Source organism: Akebia trifoliata, chromosome 7 (assembly GCF_017979445.1).
Source record: "Akebia trifoliata isolate Shusen 1 chromosome 7, ASM1797944v1, whole genome shotgun sequence".
Lineage (NCBI taxonomy): Eukaryota > Viridiplantae > Streptophyta > Magnoliopsida > Ranunculales > Lardizabalaceae > Akebia > Akebia trifoliata.
Genome location: NC_141381.1, coordinates 7,560,072 through 7,579,792, shown reverse-complemented (window position 1 = coordinate 7,579,792; position 19,721 = coordinate 7,560,072). Strand labels below are relative to the sequence as shown.

Below are 19,721 nucleotides of genomic sequence, written 5' to 3'. Positions count from 1 at the left end.
GAAAATACCCTTGAATGACTCATTTCATTTTTTTTGAGAAGGCTGTGATGAACTTTAATCTTTGAAAAAAGGGAAAATTACTTGAAGGACCCTGGCGGAGGGATTTCTTTCTAAATTAGTCGCTAAGTTTTGGGTAGTAACTAGATAATCCATTTAATAAATCTTTTTTTTCTTAATGACCCCTCATTATTGGCGAGCTCAACACTTTTTATTAATTGACGAGATCAACATTTTTATTATCAAATTCAAGTCGAACTCAACATTTTTATTGAATTCGACAATTTTTAAAAAATGTCCAACTTGACAATAAAAAGTGGTAAACTTGACATTGGTAAAACCCACCCATCTTCATTTTTCCAAATTAAATATATGGAAAAATCAACTAAAAACTTAAGATAAAAACTTGTATGGATGATTTCAAAACAAAAGCACTGTCCTCGATTGATTGTCATCCAAAAAATGAAGAAAAAATTGGAAAACCCCTAAATTTTACATACATCTTCAAAAAGCTTGAAAAAAGCAGTGAAAATGATTTTTTTCTTCCTTCTTAAATCATTTCCAATGGAATGAAGTCACCAAAACTCGATTGAGATGCCAAAAATCCTTTTTTTTTTTTGTAAGAACAATGAGATCAAACGGTTTGGGCATTCAATCATGAGAAATGTGTTGAATGGGATTTATGGGCTGATTAGAAAATAATGTTTTTTTAAAACTTAGAGACTAATTAGAAAGAAATCCCTCCACCAGGGTCCCTTAAGTAATTTTTCCTTGCAAAAAAACTAAAATGTAATGAGACCAAATGAGTTGAGCAAAATTGACAAACCATTTTTTTTTTCACGTCACTACAATCTCAGCTCTTTTCCAAAGATTGACAAACAATGACATTTGTTAGAAGGATCACTCTAGTGGATTGCATCATATCTCCTCTAGTTTGTTTTTCCTCTCTTAGAGCAAGATTTTTAAGGTATCCTCTTTGATGATTTTTATTTTTCTTATGTACAAGTTAAATTGTAAGGAGATTTCTTTTCTGTTCTTGGACTTCTCTCCACTTCATTCTTGAATTTTTGCTCGAATGATCGTACACCTGCAAATCATATTTTCCTAGAAAACAATATTCTAATTTCTCCCACAATCATAGAGACCCTTAAAAAATAGAATCATCACAATTATTAGAAAAGCTCATACACAAACGGAAGCAAAGAAAAGAAACCAAGCAATTACTCATCCTCCATCGGTGATGATCCGACAATGCATTAAGGACTATGCCACATAATCTAAAGCAACAAAATCAAATCTTCTAACAAGTAATCAAAAAGGATTAATACAAACCTCAGCCTTCAAACCTCCTTTGTAAATAGTATGGTTCAGCATCAACTTCATTACAACCAAAACCCACACCATTACAGTTTAATCTTCGACAACAAAAGCTCATATCCCACCACCATTACTATCGGCACATCAACTGCAGAGCCTCAAAAATAGCAAAGACTCGACATACTCTTCATAATCCTTTCAGATCTTACAGAACACACACAAAACCAACATGCCCTTAATGACATTGAGACGATTACACTGCAATGAGACCATAAAAGTGAACATTGCTGATTTTCATCCCTACTGCTAAAGCATATATAATCTCTCTTTTTTTATCTTGATCTTTCTTCTTCACCTTTACCCCTTCAATTCAAGTAGGTAAGAAATCTCAACAAACAAAACCGCACAAAACACGCACAACTCCCAAACTTCTTTATTGCTAATCTGAAATCTGCTTCTGTGTAGTCGTACTCAAATCTTAATTACTGTGGAGTTATTCTCCAGACACGGATACATGCATCCTCACCCGAACTCACTACACTGCACTCATCGGTAAAAGCCACTCCATATACTCCACCCAGGTGAGCTCCCTTTATGGTTATTCGGCTTGACGCAGGCTTATCAATTTCATATATAATGACGCATGTGTCAAGGGAACCGGTAGCAACCATGGTGTTATCAGGAGACCAAGCCAGACAGTTTATGCGGGCACTGTGGTACAACATGTTCTTTAGCTTCACCTGCAAGAGTTAATTTTTCAAATGAAGCATGTGTTTACCAAAAAATATGAGAAGCCCGTCTTATTTTAATTAGGAAGATACAACATTGGTGAAAAGGTGCTTTTGTTGAAATAGAGAAATTGAAATTTAGTAAGGCCAAAGTTAAATCACCAGAATGAAGTTTTCATCAAGCTCTAACACAACATATTTATACTTTACTGGCTCTACAATATCGTACTATATTATTGAGAAAAGTATAGCTTGAAAAAAATTGGCAAGAGAAGATACAAAAAATAACAGGGATAATAAATGATAGAAGCTTAACAAAGATCTCTATTATGCAACTGGTTATGTTCATGGAGTTATGGTGAAGAATCAGATACTCGGAAGATCAGAGAGTGGGGGGAGGGGCAACAGATGGGAAATTTACGGTGATGTCTCTGTACAATTGTATTGCTCCTAGTACAATAACATATTTTCCTTACTCATTTGTCTGGGGTGACAAGATTCCTCCGAAGATTTCAACTTTTCTTTGGATGGCAGCTTTGAGGAGACTAGCTACTATGGACCAATTGATTAGAAAGGGCTTTATTTTGCCAAATCAGTATTGTATCTGTAGATCTCAGGCGGAAACGGTGGACCACTTATTTATTCATTGTCGTGTAGCTCATCACATTTGGTTGCATTTCTTATCGTTATTTGGTATTATGGGTTGTTTTCCCAGTTCAGTCAAGTCGGCTTTGGAATCTTGGCTCTTGTGGGATGGAGCTTTTTCGTTGTCAAAACGGATTCTTTGGTACTTGGATCCTTTCGCAATTTGTTGGAAAATATGGAAACATCATAATGAAAGCATTTTTGAGGGGAAAGAGGCCACGATCGAAGGATTAGTTCTTGCTATTTTGGAGCTCTTGTTTTCGTGGAGTAAACTTTATAAGGAGTTTAAGGGGTTTATTTATTGTCATGAGACTCTCTTGTTTGTTTTCGTTGTAGTTTGTTTCTTTTTCTTGTTACTTTTTCTTTGTTTTGGGTTGGTCTGCTCGACCCCCTTTGTTTTTCCTTCTTTCAATAAAATTATCTTTACCGATAAAAAAGAATCAGATACTCGTTGGAGGTCTGTGGAAGGGAAGTATAGTGGTAGAAATCAAGGTTTAAAATATTGTTGCAATGCAATATCTTGGTTAGGAGAAAAACTGATATGGTCTTGACTGAAACATTCCAAGACAATCCGAAGCTTTGGAAGTTTTGGAGTCAATCTTTCATTCTGGTCTCAGTCGAAACCGGAATGGTCTGCCAAAACAATCCAAAATGGCACAAAACTTCGAATAATGGTAGAATCTATGGGTGGGGATGCAATGAGGTGCTCTCTTCATATGGGGTGTGGGTTTAGAGGGAGTTTAAAGGAGTTATGTTAATTTCCAAATGGCTTACATTTTGAAGTGAGAAAATGCAATAAAGTAAGATTTTGGGATCATGATTGGTGTGGCGATGATACCCTCAGCCAGCCTCCTTGGCTCTATAATCTATGTTGACTAATAAAGTCTCAGCAGTGACTAAATTCTTCAAGAGAAATGGACAGTGCTGGAGGGCTAAGGTTTGGAAGAAACTTAGTGGGACACAGCTAGCATGTTGGAGAAATAAAAAGCGTGGGCTCAATCCAGACACACCTGACCAGAGACTTTGGAGAAGTAGCCAAAAAGAAGGCTTTTCTGTTAGATGATTCATCGACGTTCTCAGCCAAGTTGATGTGAAGAAGCCCAGCCCCAACCGAAGTAGCATTCTTTCATTGGTCATAAAATATGATTTTAACGGCCAACCATTGCATTAGTATGTGAAAAATTATTCTTAATATGTGCTTCATGTGCAAAGCATATGCAGCATTAGAAGACAACCATCTTATCCATTGCATTTTCTCTAGAAAGATGTGGCATGAGTATATTTGGATCTGTGATACATGATATACATGGATCAAGCCAAGAACAGCTTTGGAATAAGAGGGTTGTTTATTGACATGTGTGGTACTAGAGGACAGATCATGCGGTTAATGTTTCCTTTCACCCTATGTCAGAACCTTTAGGAGAAAAACTTTAGAATATTTGAATACAAGATGGACCATTGGATTAGGTCGTGGAAGAATTCTAAGGTTCACAATGCATGATCTTTTTATTCAAACTGAATGTTATTGTATATCAAGCTCTGTATTTGTTTTTGTGTAGTGGGCTAATAAATTTGCTCGGGTTGCTTTTGGGTGCTTATTTCTTTGTGCCTGTTGTATAATCACATTTCGTAAACTATTCCCCTTTAATGCAATTATCAATCCATTTTCTAACTTGTTCAGATGTACTATTGTACAGATACTTCAAACTAATCCAAGCATATTTCAGTATTATGTTTACAGGTATTATTTATATGATTTTAATGCAAATAAGACCGTATAAAGCAAAACAGAACCCTAATCCCCAAGTGAATATATACTGATCGGGCTCGTGTTGGTCAGGTTACCCAAGTCCTTAGTGTGAGCCCAGCCATAGTTTGATTGGGCTAAAAATCTAAGGTCAGTGCATACGACACTTAGTATCAATGTAGACACAACTCACATATGCATCCTGTTACATGTGTAGAAAGTAGTAATAGTATTATGTCATCAAGCTTGAAAAACTAGAGGCTGGGCTAGATATTAATAGGGCAGTCAATGGATCGGGTCCGGATCGGATTGGGATCGATTTGCTGCTGATCCCATATAGATCAGATCAGATCAGATCCTTATCGGATCTCAATATTAATATCAAGATCTGATCCATTAACAATTGGATCAGGTACGGATCAGACCAAACCCGATTTTATATACAAAATTTAAATAAACCTTACATATAGAAACAAATATATAATATAATTTATATTCTTTCTAACATGTTATCAGATCAGGACATAGTTGATCTAGATCCGAATATCCGATCCAATAACATATCGGATCAAAACCTTATTGGATCGGATCCTTATCGGAATCCAAAACATCGATCCAGACCTGAAGTTATCGGATTGGAACAGATCGTATTTTGGGTCTGATCCGATCCATCAACAGGCCTAGATATTAAGAGTGATCAGACTACCTCTCGGGAGACACGGTCCCAGACAACGGCCTCTCTGTTGAGATCTCCTGAAGCAAACATAGAAGTGTCTGGAGAGTAACGTATGACACTAATAGCACCCCGATGCTTCTCAAGGACTGCCTCTTCTGTAAGCATATCACCCGTGATTGAGTATATGTGCAATTTACCATCCTGTCCACCTACAATTGCCTCACTTCCATCCGGTGCAATTGCAGACGCTGTCACGGCATATCCAAGGTTGATGGTTGACACTACTTTTGGCCCACGAAGCATGACAACCCCTGAATCAGTTGAAACTAAAGCAAGTTCAGGAGAAAGAAACGCAAGGTTCAAGTCCTTCGGCTGACTACCAATATCAATGGATTCTGCTTCTCCACATTGATCCGCATGCAAAGGGATTCTCCTTACCTAAATTTTTGAGGGAAAAAAAACAGAGAAACATTACAAAGAATATATATTGCTCCTTACAAGTGCCAAGAGTTGAGCAGAAGCATGTATAATTATTTAAGAGAGCTGCTATTGGCACCCCAACGTTTACTCATTACACCCCAAAGTCTTAATTATTTATCACAACCCAATTAAAGATTAAAACACACCATTCAAACATAACAAAGGTTTGGCCGAAATTATTATCTCAACATTACAAACCATTATAACACTCCTTCGAGCAATTTCGGTAGTTGTTTACAATTATGATTAGGCTCATAAAATTTTAAACCCAAAAATAGCAATCTAGCATAAAAATGAGAGAGAATTTCTATTGGAACCACAACTTTTACTTATTCTCGACCATGTACTTATTTTCTTTATTTTTAATTGGGGTGTAATAAGTAAAAGTTGGGGTGCCAGTAGCAGCTCTATTTATTTACTTAGGATCAAAATTATTAACTCTGCAGTTTTGAGTTATAACAGAAAAGTGAACAAATGAGTCTAGGGAGAAAAGATTGTAGCCCAAAATTTACAACAACAAAAAAAAAAAACCAAATTAGTTTGAAGAATATGTAGGATAATTTTTTTTTGATAAGATAAAATTTATTCATGAGAGGACGAGTCCTCAAAAAGATACAATGTCAACTACTCCCTAACACTTGGCCAAATAAATATGTTTCACTTAGCAACAAATTACGCATGATCGCCACCCGTGGCACGTCTGTCACATAAAAGCGATCGTACTACAAGACCCTCGCCAAGATTGAATAAGATGATTGGCCACTAATAGTGCAACCATGAGGCACAAATATAATCCCAGCTAAGAAAGTACAAACATAGAAGCATGCGACACATACTTGAGATCGCTTCCATCAACCACAAGACAACCAACAATTAGGTCTTGATGCACATACCCTAACCACAAACTTTGAGCAGAATCAGCTTGATGGACATGGCTAAAATCCAGCAAGTATAGAGTGCAAGGAATGACTAGAATAGGTAGGAAGACCTTACCCAAAAAATGGAAAACATAAGAAAGAGTACGGATCCCCGTACAAAGCGATGAATAATAACCACAACAAATAGAATCTCAATGAACAATGATAAACAGTACCGTGATGAATAAGGCATTTTTAATAAGCCTCACCCTGAGGCACACCTCAAGGCATAAGCCCAACACACATTTAAAAACACACAACATTTAAATGGAAATCTAACTGTGAGAGTTCAAGTCTCAATTAATAGTGTCAACATGTATTGAACGCTATTGACCTTGATTTAACTGCCTCAAATGGTTGTTGATTGTAGTCTTATGATTTGTGAATATGTTTTTTGTGTTTATTTCCAACAAAAAATTAAAGCATACTTCTATGTTTTATATGAATTCCATAATTTCTAAAATTCTGAAGTATTTCTATACCAATCAAAATATTTCAGTTTCCAAGATAAAGCAAAGTTTTCAACCTAAAGAAATGAAGGGGTCAATCACATAATCCTTTCTGGTGTGTGGGTGTTTGTAGAGTAGGATCAGCTCTCACTTTCAAGTAGGGCGTAGTTATTTAAAAAGTTAACAAAGAATAGTATGCCTGGTACAGATTATTTGTTATAACCAATTAAATCTTCTTAGGTACACATATTAGCCAAAACATCTATAAATGCACAATTAGAATACAATAAGTTAAAAATATATAAATCAGTCACCTTGTTGTCAAATGCAGATGAAACAATCTCCTCTTCAGTAGCAGCAAAACATTTTATTTGAGAATTATCTCTCCTCTCTAATTTACCACTATATCCAATACCTTGAATCCATCTTACTATTACACCATCATAGCTGCTAGACAAGATGACTTTTTGGCTTCCTTGGAGTACAGCTAATGCACTGACACATTTCAAATGCCCAGAATATGATAATGGGGCTTTATCTGGATCACTCGCTGAGAAAATACTAATTGTACCACCAAGAGAAATAGTGACGAGATGGTCATTCTGCCAAAGACATCCAACCAACATGTCTTCCACTCCACCTGAACCACCCGGACATACTATAGTTTTCTTTACCTTCCCATTACCATCCTCAGAGATCTCCCATATTTTTGCAAACTTGTCAGCAGAGACAGTTAGTACCTAAAATTGATTGATTTCCAGTTTAGATCAGTAAAAAATTGGACAACGTAAAAGATACTTTAAGTGAAAAAAAGAAATGACAGAAAAAGAATAAAGAAAAAAAAAGGAACGTAATATGGAAGGAGAATAGCAACATATAAATATAATCAAGAGCGATGAGGAAATCCAGAGTCCAGATTATGCACAAGGGAAAAGTTATTTCAGATTTGACCACCTGTAGACTAAGGGGTACAAGTAGGCCTAAAATGGGTCGGATTCTATCCAAAATCTGAGTGATACAAATTTAGTGGATCTGAGTAGGATTTGGATACAAATCCGGATATGAATATGGATATACTCAAATCCGGTCCGAACCCGACCCATTTAAGCCCTGGGTACAAGACTTGAGTCACATATAGAACATGATGAAGTCCTGCTCTTGGGCTATTGAAGATTATCCTCCACACTAGCTTAGTGGGTTTAGTTATGCAGCCTAACCTTGTCACTTCATTTAGGACAGTATTTAGCTGGTTTAGAAAAATCAGTCTGAAACATAATAAGTTCAAGATTATGCACTTAGACATGATTTAAGTTATAGCCAAATATAGAATAAGTCACAGATCTATGGCCGAATTAGTGGCTTTGATTTGGTTGTTTTTTTTTTAGAGTGACATATATAAAAGTTGAGAGCTGCTATTGGCACCCCAAATTTTACTTATTTCAACCCAATTTCTAAAATTTATCACACCCCAATTAAAGATTAAAACACACTATTCAAGCATTAAAAAGATTTGGCTCAAATTATTATCTCAACATTACAAAACATTATGCCACTCGTTCAAATGATTTCAATAGTTGTTTACAATTATGATTAAGCACAATGGCTCATATAAAATCCTAAACCCAAAAAATGGAAATTTATCAAAAAAAAATAAGAAAGCTTCTATTGGCATCCAAACTTTTACTTATTCTCAACCATTCTGTTATTTTCTTTATTTTCAATTGAGGTGTAATAAGAAAAAGTTGAGGTGCCAAAAGCAGCTCTCTAAAAGTTTTAGTAAATCTCATTTTCAGTAGAGAATCTGCAGAGCTTCTTTAGTAAGTAACCTTTGAAAATACCATTGAATTTAAACATAAGACACAGCCAATAGTTACCTGTTTACTATCAGGACTCCAGCTTACAGAATAGATGCTGCCTTTGTGGCCATCCTCTGGGGAAAACTCTCCAATCTTTTCTCCAGTCTTGCCATCATATATTAGCCCCTTCTTATCTGAACTTACACTGATGAACTTGCTTCCATCCGGAGAAAATCTTACACAATTGACGAAATTTGAATGCTCCCTGCAGATCGAACACAAATTTTTGTATGAATGCTACAAGTTCAGCAATTATCCGTCTCTAGACATTGACTCATCTCCATGTGGGCCCCAGGACTGTGTCATTTAGTGACAAAAATGTGTCAACCTAACCCGACACCTTAGTTTTAAAAGCTACAGCATTTTACCAGATAAAACCTTGAGGAGTAAGCATCACGAAAAGGCAGTTTTTAAATAGATCATCATCATCAATGCCTTATCCCAAAGATTTGGGATCAATTAAATAGAAAAATAAATAAATATACTACTAAATAATAACAAAAAATCCAATCAATGAGAAAACCCAAAAAAGAATTAGGGTAATTTTGAGATACTCCAATTTTGCTGCATATTTAAGATACACCCTCATTTTCAAACTAATCACATAACCCTCTTGACTTTGGTCTTGTGTGAGAGGCTAATGAAAGAGATCATGACATGCTAAACAGTTGTAAACAGACAAAAATTCTCTGGAAGTTAACAAAATATCCTTTTGTGCAAATAATGTGTACTCAAAGTGTTTCAGTATGATAAATGTTGACCAAACGTAACAAGATTTGACCGTCCGTACCATTAGAATGAATGGCCAAGATCTAACAATTTAGAAAAATATATATTGCCTTTACAAAGCCATTTAAATATGATAAATCAAAGGTCATTAGATTTAGGATAATTAAAGATCCAGATCTAATGATTGTTCTCAAATGTGCTTCAAATGTGAGCCTCCTTCGACTGATTGGTGCGACTGAATCCCCTGTAAATCCAGATCTTGGTGTGACTCCATTGGTCTGATTACCTAGGAATGTAAGACTTAGTCCAGCTACACCTTTTGCTCCCCAATTGTCAAGTTGCTGGATTTTATTTTCTTTTGCTATTTTCTACCTAAAATGCAACCTCTATAGCTTATGTTTGGCGTAGTCAACAGTCACTTATCATCCTACTTTAGATTGTTATGAACCTATTTTAGCCTAGTTCATTAGCCTGGGTTAAACCACAGGTATATTCCCTGATTTTCAGCCCATATAACCTTACCAACATAACCCTAAAACCCTTGATCGACCGCGTTAAAAGACCCTAAATCATTCTCATATCCAGGGGCAGAGCCATGATTTTCTTCTAGGAGGGGCAAAATAAACTTTAGCAGGGAAGGTTGAAGTGCTTTTATATGACTGGTATTGGAGAGAAAAATCAGGAGTAAGAGCTTGAATATGACAGGATTTGGAGAGAAAATTCAAGGGTTTTATTTTGTTAGAAGTTGAAGGAAAAAGGGTGTTTAAATCATTTCCTAAATCAAGGGTGTTGGTTTACAAACATAGGGTATCTCTATTAGCCTAGTTAGAACACCATTTAGCCGTTACTTGGATCGGAAGAGTAGTGTTTAAATAAAGCATTTATCCGCCGCCGTGTTAAGTTAAGCAACCCGTTAGGGCAGGCGAGAGAGAACCATTCCCCTGCACCCCGAGGTTGCGGCACCTGATAGAAGGTGGTTATGGCAGACCGAGCCAGAGAAGCAGATATGATATTTCTTCAGCAGGAGGGATAGGAAGGTGTATTCCGGGGGAACACCAAAACGCGTGCATGACCACTTTGAGCTTGGTCATCTATAATAGTTAATGCAAAATGACAGCATTACCCCCGTCTTCAATTTGAAACAAAATCAACCGAATCTTCAATTTCTGGGGTAAATTTTTTTACCCAAATCTTCAACCATAAGATTAGTTAACCCTTAAATCTAAAGAATACAATAAGACTTTTGAAGTGAAAGATGATGACATGTTTGATAGAAAATTTTAAGATTTTCTATAAGGGGTTAAGACAAGATTCAAAATGTGGGATTGAAGATGAGATTAAATAGATTAAAATTAATTTATGGTATGAATTAAAGAGATGGAAGGTAGTCATTTAAGAAGAAAACTTAAAGATCTTTTATTAGAGGTTGAAAATGAAGGTATTCAAGTTATTTTTTTATTAGTCTAACAAGAGTGACAATGTCAGAGGGGGCATGTCTTCAATTTGGAAGAACAGGGGTATCTAAAATATTAATCAAAATGTAAAGGATGTCTAATCACAAAGTGGTGCATTAAGAAACTTTCCTTACTAAGGGAAGTGTTTTTCAAATACAGGGGTGGCAAGAAATATAGGGTATCCCTCTGAAAAAAGGTATCTATATGGGGCAGGAGGGCAAAAAAATTGAGGGGAAATTGTGCTAAAAAAATGAGTGGAAGGGGAAGGGGCAACATAGCCACTGTGAAAGGGAAGGGGAGCGGGGGGGTGGTTCAAAAAAATTAAGGGGAAAGTGCAGTAAAAAAAATTTGAGCGGAAGGGGAAGTGGAAACACAGCCACAGTGAAAGGGAGGGGGGGGGCAATCAATTTCAAAATATGGAGGTTTCTCAAATAATGTCAATCTGTACAGGAGGTGTTTAAACTATCCAAAAAGTTGAGGGGCAGCAACTGCCACCTCTTGCCCCCCTTGGCTTTGCTCCTGCTCATACCCTTCAAATCAAAACCAGGATATCCAACATCATTTTTTTTTTTGGTGTGTTTTGAGTAACATTTGATCCATCAGGATCTTAACAAAAGTAGCTGGCCAAGCAAAAAAAAAAAGAAAGGCACCTTGGACAGAGCCTCAAATAACATGACGTTGCATTTATTGGTGGATACCAATATACCACTACAAAATGGCACTCTAAAACAAAATTAATTTTTTTTTTCTTGTACAGTCATACAATATTTGAAATTATGAATGATACAAAATGTACATTGAAAGAGACGTGCATCAATAAGCCCATGTACAATGGTACATTCTCTAATTCATTGCTATCATTAATTGGACAACTACGACCATATCATTGCACTATTTTAAGTTTTCTAATGGTTTGGCTGTTGCAATATCTATAACCAAAGTGATCTATCAATATATATATATACACACATATTTATAACCAAAGTGCATGCATGTTGGTTGAGACAGGTATTGAGCCATTGCATTTTTAACCAAAGGTAACCAAGACTGGTAAGCAAATACTTCCCCATCAACACATTTTTTATTACAAGAATGCAGGAAAATCGTCTCACTAAATTGATTAAGTAAGTTAAATAAAATCAGCTGTAACATACCTATGAGATAGCTTGAATTTGAATGGTGGCCCTTCATAAAAGTTAACCAAAAAATCTTCGCCACATGTAACAATGCGAAATGGTCTAGTTGGCTTAAAGGCACAACTAAGTACTCGTCTTGAATGGCCATCAAACTCCCCTACATTAGTGCCTGAATCCCACCTATAAAATATGTGTTTGTCAACTTTCAGCTGATAATCAAGCATCACATTAGAATAAAGGAAAAAAAAGAAACATGGCATGAATAAATAGATAATTAAGGACATGCTTGAAAGACTTGTAACTAGTGTGAAAGCAATTGCACACATAAATAAGCTTCCACCAGTGGGTGGGTTTAAATACAGAAAAAAAAAAAAGAGAATCCGCGGAGAATGTGCTACTTCACAGCAGTGAGGCAGCTCAAGTGTGGGGACATTTTTTTAGGCTTCGGTGTATCCGGGTGCCATCCAGGTTCTGTGCAGGTTCTGTTTGAGTCATGACTTGTGGCCGGCAGCTCTTTCTCAGTAATTGAGAGAGTGCTTTGGACTTGGAGTCTCACACACTTCGCAATATGTTGGGCCAGCCTTTGGTTGGAGTGTAATAGGCGAATCTTTGAGGCTAAAGTTATGGACTCAATCTCTCATCTTGTCAATCCTAGGCCTCCTATTCTTATGGTCAAAGGTGTTTAAGGAACTCAGGGATATTAGATTCAAAGATTTCGTAGTGATATGGGAGGGTGTGTGTTGTATTTCACGAGAGTAAACTTATTCTACTTGCTTGTGCTTGGTTGGCCATCTCGGCTGACTTTGCTCCCTATTAATGAAATCTTTGCTTATCAGAAAAGAGAGAACGGGTAAGAAAATGATAGAATAGTGAGAGGTGAACAATGAAGATTAGGTACTGTAGAAATGAGCATAGGATGTATTATATTATGGTGCTCTTGGATGCACTATAGTATACTGTTCACGATGAATAGTGCCGCGTGAACAGTAATCACTATACCTCTCTTATTTTCTCTTCTTTCTTCTTTCTTCTTTACTTCTATATGCTGAAAATCCTACAGGTACAACTGTATAGGATTCTAAGGTAGATGAGAGAAGGTAACAAGGGGATGGATAATCAAAGAACCACCTAATCTTAGACAGGTAGCCTGAGAATTTTCTTGAACAAACCCAAGTCCCAAGTCTTTTGGCATCTTCAGGCAACAGAATCATGGGCTGCAATTTGGATAGTATTGAATATTACTTCCTTGTAGGAAAAGGGAGAAAGTGAGATTAAACTTCTTCATTTGCAGTTAATGGTGACCAAGGTGAGAATAGAAAGCAAGCCTTTCTCCGTGGATTATGGGTGAAGAACACAGATATTTGCATTCCTTAATATGATTAAGAAACAAACGTAATCGTACAATCTTCATGGAAACTGAGGATGGACTCTTTTCTCAGAGACTACTTTAGCAACTTCTTACCACAGCTTTAAACCGCTTTGGAAGATAATATTATGTAATGGTATCACAAAAGTAGTGAAAGTGAAATTCAATTAGTGTGCCCACTACCTCACTTTCATTTTGTTCACCCAAAAGATACAAGTTTTTATAAGGATAAAAAAATGAACATTGATTGGAGGAGCAAATCATCTTTTTGATAAGCAAACAAATAAGTGGTTAGTAATCTTTATGATTTGAGATGATAAAACACTTGAGGTAAAGAAATTGTCAGATACGGTAGGGTAACCTCGATTTCAATTTGCGGCAAATGTGTCATGGTCTAAATCCAATGGGTGCTTACAAGGATGTATGGTCCCACATACAAAAAATTGATGATTCAAATTTAAGAAAACATCATGATATCAGGGGTTCATGGGATTGCCAATTATTATTTTGCTACCTTCTACTTTGAAAAGAAAATAAATAGAATAATTACACATAGCATAATAAAATTTGGGGAGTTTATGGATAGGAGTCTTCTCAAGAACACCCTCTAAGGGAAGGTTTAAAGAATGTGGAGTAACAATAACGACAAATACATTTTATGCAAAATATATAGTATCTACTAATTGCATGCCAAGATGAGCATTTTCCTACTGTAGAGAAACAAACTCAACGATACCAACATCAAACAACGTTTTTATGCTTGATTATGGTAGTGAGCTGAGATGTGCAATTCGTTTTCAATTTGAAGAGTAGCGGTTATCCAAAAAGGACATCATAGAAAAATAAAAGGAATGGCTGGGCTACTTTCATAAATATGAATCGACACAATATTACTTAATTCATAATACGATTCAAGAATTCCCCAAACTTAGCACACCCCACACACACTGCATATCAGTCCCTTATATTTCTTGAATCATGTGCAAATGCATGTGCCACCCAGTAGTATATTATAGTTGCAATAAAGGCTGTGGTTATGTACTTGTTTTCCGGGAGACCTTAATATGATAGCCAACTTCGAATTCGGTTATTCTTTAGTTAATTCAAGAAAAATTTTCATAAAAAATGGGGAATGTTTCAGAGTATTTACAAATGATGTTTTTGGGTTTCTTACCAAAACCCATCACCTTCAACCACCCTAAAAATCCTGTCTTGTTCTCGAGATTTGAATGTTGAAAAAGAAAATTGTGGTTGAAGGATGAAGATGTTATTCATCAATTAATTGATAAATCATTGATTCGCCAATTTAATTGGCTAGTCACTTATTCAGAGAATTTTATGAATTTTTGAAAAAATTCGGAGAATTTTGTGACAAGGAGCCTTATTTATTTTAATTTAACAATTCTAGTATTTTAAATATCAATGGCAGTAAAATAATAATTATTAAAAAAAACAGCATTTATAATTTTTTTTTCCCATGATTATAATGTTCTTGAGATTTGAATGTTGAAAAAAAAAATATATTGAAGGTGAAAGGTAAAATATCTTACTAAATTCCATGATAAATCGCTAAATCATCGATTAACCAATTTAATGGGCTAGTCCCTTATTCGAATTCCCAAAATTCAGAGAATTTTTTGAGTGTGGACCTTATTTCTTTCAATTTAACAGTTCTTCTAATTTAAATATCAATCCCATTAAAAGTATTATAATAAAAAGAACAGCATTTTATAAATTTTCGATAAAAAAATCAATCTAATAATTAGAATCACCATACCATAAGAGAGATAGAGAGAGGAGAGAATTAGAACTCACATGAAAGCGCGGACGAAAGATTTTCCCTTCCCATCACCAGACGCAACGATCCTCTGTCCATCAGGAGACCATTGAAGATCATCGATCCGACCAGAAAGAACCCTAAATTCATTCTTGAGAACATGATCATTGTGTTTCCCCCAAATCCTTACGGTTCCTGACACGTCAGCAGATGCAATCCACTCTCCATTAGGAGAGAAACGTGCGACAGTGACCTGGTAAGCATGCTCACCATAGATGGAAACTTGAAGAGGGTTGTTGAGGTTGCGAATAATTACGGATCTGCCATTGCAGTAGAGAATTGAGTTTGATTTTGGATCTCCTGAGATCAAGATCCCTCTCCCTCTCTCTGTTGACGGAACACATGCGTAGGTTTCTGAAAGCTGCGCCATTGATTCTCTCTCGCTCTCCTCTGGTGTGATGGGAAATGGAGAATTGGAGAAGTTTTTGGCAGAATTATTAATGGAGAAAGAAGTTTGAACAGGTTTGATGGCTTTGATGCTGCCAACTTTCTCTTCTTTTTTTTTTTTTTAATTTTTAAAGTCGTACTACAGTGACTCAAGATTGTACCTCATATCACACTTTCCTGATGTGTAAGTGTATAGTAATCATAGATGCTTTTTCACTTGTATCTCGATGAAAAGTATTTATGCTTTTACATGCTTGACATGAGGAAAGTGCATTATTATTATTATTATTATTTTAGATCTAGAGGGAACTCTTCCACATTATCGTGAAGATTAATGCTAAAGTGAGATCAAATTTTACCTCACATTGAACAACCTGGAGTACATGGGAATCATAAATGTCTTTCATCAAGATACGAGAGAAAAATATTTATGGATTCTATCCACTTCCACTTTTTTAAGAAGTACGATATGAGGTCATTGAAACACTTTTGGTTGGTGAATATTTAAGGTATTCTTATGTTTTCAAATTTATGATATAGATATACTCTTTTGACCTGATCTACCTACTATAATAGGCTGATTGATAATGACTCAAATGTACTTGAACTTGGGTGGGTTGGAAAGTAGACTCGTGCTCAACTCAAGTGACAGAACACTCAATCGAAGCGTTGAACCTGAACTCATTTACCAAGATCAACTTAAGTTTATGCTTTGAAATTTGAGTTGAGCTCGAGTTAGGTAGTTTTGGATGGATTGAGTGGGTTGGGTTTATTGAAGAAATCTAAAGGTATGTTTGATTACACATGGAAAATAGGGTGGAAAATCAATTTTCATAGAAAATGACATTTTTCAAGTGTTTGATTGCACATGAAAATTGAAATTCATTCTTCACCCCAATCAAAAATTCCACCAAAACATGAATTTCACTTTCCCACTCATATGGGTGGAAAAGTGAAATCCACCCATATTTTCCATTCTCAATTCTTCCTCACTCATATCTTTTTTTTTTCTATCACCACCACCATCATTACACTAACCTCGTCGTCATCATCATCACCATTGCCGTCGCCGTCTCCATCTTTATCATCTCCATCTCCGACCACCTTTTCTCCCTCTTTTCTTCTCTATCCCTCACTTCTTCTACCACCACCACTACATGTTTTCCCCCCATCTTTCTCAGCATCTTCTTCCTCACTTACCTCTGTTGTCGCCACCATAACCACCATGTTCTCCCTTCTTCTTCCTCACTTATCTTCATCGCCACCATCGTCGTTACCGCCGCAGCCACCACCTCCACCGTTTCCGTCGTTGTCGTCGCCGCCACATCCTCCCCCCTCCCTCTTCCTCCTCATATTCTCTTCTTCTTTTTTCTCATATTTTTTTCATGATTTTTATCCAAGTAAAATCAAAACAATGGAATTTGATTTTCCAACCCTACCTATTTTCCACCACTATTTTTTCATAAATTTCAAATTCCATGGAAAGTCACTTTCCATGCAGTTAAACATACCCTAATTTTATTTTAATTAGTAAAAAATATTTATATTTAAAATAAAAATAATTCAAAAATATTTTAAAAATAATTAAAAATATATAATTTATATAATTGAGTTTGAACCCTAAACTCAATTTTAAGGTTGGGTTGAGTTATTCTAACCAAGGCTCACCTATCAGTCGGGTTAAGTTTGGCCTGCCCATCCAAGTTACAGCTCTACTCAAAATCAATCTTGTTGGTCTTTTGAGTATTTTTGTCAATCATTTAACTTTAATCTAGAAATTTCATTTATTTCAAACTTCAAGAAAAAAAGACAAGATTTTTGGAACTGTCAAATTGCTAAATTAGCTTAAAGAGTGAGTGTTGATAGCATCAAAACAAGGCGTTTAGGTAATTTTTCATTAATATATAAGAAAAGACCGAGGTCAAAGCCATGACATCGGTTAAATAAACTTGGGTATCTCAAATATTCCCCAAAAATACGGAGGGTAATGTGTAAATCACCCTCTTTTCGAGTGCGTGTATGCACGTAGGCTAGCTAGACGCTGTGGGCCCAGCCAGGAACTTTTCTAATCTATTTTTCATGCCCAACTGTGGTACCAAATTTGGGCCGAATCCCAACTCGACGATCCAGAGCGAGTTAGAGAGCCCTTGGCGAGTTTGTCAATGTGAGTCAGTTCCACCTTTGACTTTTTTTATATTGAAAAATGCTGAAATGACACAAAGTATTCACTGCAATTCTCACAAGTCTGACGTGGGATGTTCACATAGGTTATATTCTTCATGATACATGTAAAAATCATCTACGGTAATGTATGCATGTCCACGTCAGAATTGTGAAAATCACAGTAAATCTTGTGTCACCCCAGTACGATTCTTTTTTATTTTCTGAATGAGTCGTGATAATCTAACTCCTCCTCTGACAAATGAACCGTAGATCATTTACAATGATAGGGATGTTGGGGGTATCAAAAAATCATTAATCTTTCTGAATACTATGAACATTGTGCATACGTGTATGAACTAAGGAGATTTTGAAGATAATAGGAATTTTTTTATATTATTATTTTAAGCCTAACTAACCTAATGTAATTATTGATCGTAATTTTATTGATTATTGACAAATACAACCTTGACTTTATTATAATAATTTAAAATATAAAGGGATAGGGGGGTATTTGTATCTCCCAAATTTATGTTTTACGTGCTTTATGTATTGTTTGTACAAGTCCTGAAATTAAAATAAATTAACTGAAAAAAGCTTGTGAGGTATCTCAAATATTCACATAAAAAAAAGTAGAAGAGACATGTAATAAGTTTGAGAACATAAGGGTATTTGTTGATAAAATATATTAATTATAAAGATAACAAGGTATCTTGAATATACACATAGTAGAAGTGCACATATAAGTTTGAAAACAAGAAGGTGAGAACATAAAAAATTACTTGACAAGGAAGGTGTAATTAAAAATTAATTAACAAAGGTTTAAGGATGTTATAAGTTTGATTGAAACAAAAGGGGACTGAGATTATACATGTAACAATGTGACTAAAGAAAAAACACATTATTAAGGACATAAATGAGATTTTTAAAAAAATCATTGTAGAACAAAAGTTATTGTTCATCACGGGTGAAACTCGTAACCTATCTAATGACATAAAAATCAATCCATCAAAATAAGATCTAAAGTAGTAAACATGAATAGTACCTAAACCCTTGTAGATTTCTAAAAACTAAAATAATTTAATTTAAAATTATTCTAAAAAAAAATAATAAAATAGAATGAATTAAAAAAATCATTCTATAAATCCAAATAACAAGTAACCTAAATAATTGCAAAATTTCCAATAGAACCTGTGACTGTTGGCTTGATGTGTTCCCTGGCATATTTCCATACTTCCTAGGTTGATTTATAAAGAATTGGGTGAAAAAATTTATTTGAAATATTGAGGAAATTTGGATATTCAAAAGAATGAATCCTTTCGATCTAATGTGAAGTTCTCAGTTTTATCAAATGGGTTGCCATTCAAACACAATAAGGGAAAGTATGCGTTGCTGAGATTGATCATAGGATGTAGGTTGAGTAAGTTACTTGTGAAGGGTAAAATTAGGGGTGCTAACGGATAGTTTGAAAATTCAATTCGAAAAATTGGATACTAAGCAAAATTTTTGGATATCGGATACGAATTTGAATAGCTTTATACATTCGAATCTTTATCAGATATTAACATTTCGAATCCGATAATAACCAATTTGAAATATATAATAAGTTTTTTTTAATAATAAAAAATCAGTTGGATAAGAAAAAATTATATTTATTTTATATACAAATTATTCCAATTCTAATCTGATATTATCCAATATCCGATAGGATAATCAGATAAAAAATTTGAATTTGAATATTACTGCATTCGAACCGATAAGAACCCGTTGACAGCCCTAGGTAAAATCGATGAGTACGTAGTTTTTAGGAAATATACCACCCCAAGTTGCCTTTTTTTTG

At 35.3% G+C, this 19,721-nt stretch overlaps 1 protein-coding gene across 1 annotated transcript; it reads right to left on the bottom strand.

Moving 5' to 3' along the window:
* Positions 1-1,144: 1,144 nt before the first annotated feature.
* On the bottom strand, positions 1,145-15,823 carry LOC147398154 (actin-interacting protein 1-2-like). The gene is made up of 6 exons (XM_086447302.1): positions 15,313-15,823; positions 12,150-12,311; positions 8,831-9,017; positions 7,271-7,696; positions 5,141-5,548; positions 1,145-2,054 (listed from the first exon to the last, which is right to left on the bottom strand). The coding sequence occupies exons 1-6, from the start codon at positions 15,702-15,704 to the stop codon at positions 1,797-1,799; spliced, it is 1,833 nt and encodes a 610-aa protein (XP_086303428.1). The 5' UTR covers positions 15,705-15,823; the 3' UTR covers positions 1,145-1,796.
* Between the last annotated feature and the right edge of the window lie 3,898 nt (positions 15,824-19,721).

Coding starts and splice junctions, on each gene's coding strand:
- LOC147398154 (XM_086447302.1), bottom strand. CDS start 15,704: ATGGCGCAGCTTTCAGAAACCTACGCATGTGTTCCGTCAACAGAGAGA. Junction 12,312..15,312: donor TCTTTCGTCCGCGCTTTCAT/GTGAGTTCTAAT, acceptor CATATTTTATAG/GTGGGATTCAGGCACTAATG. Junction 5,549..7,270: donor CATCTGCATTTGACAACAAG/GTGACTGATTTA, acceptor TCAAAAATTTAG/GTAAGGAGAATCCCTTTGCA.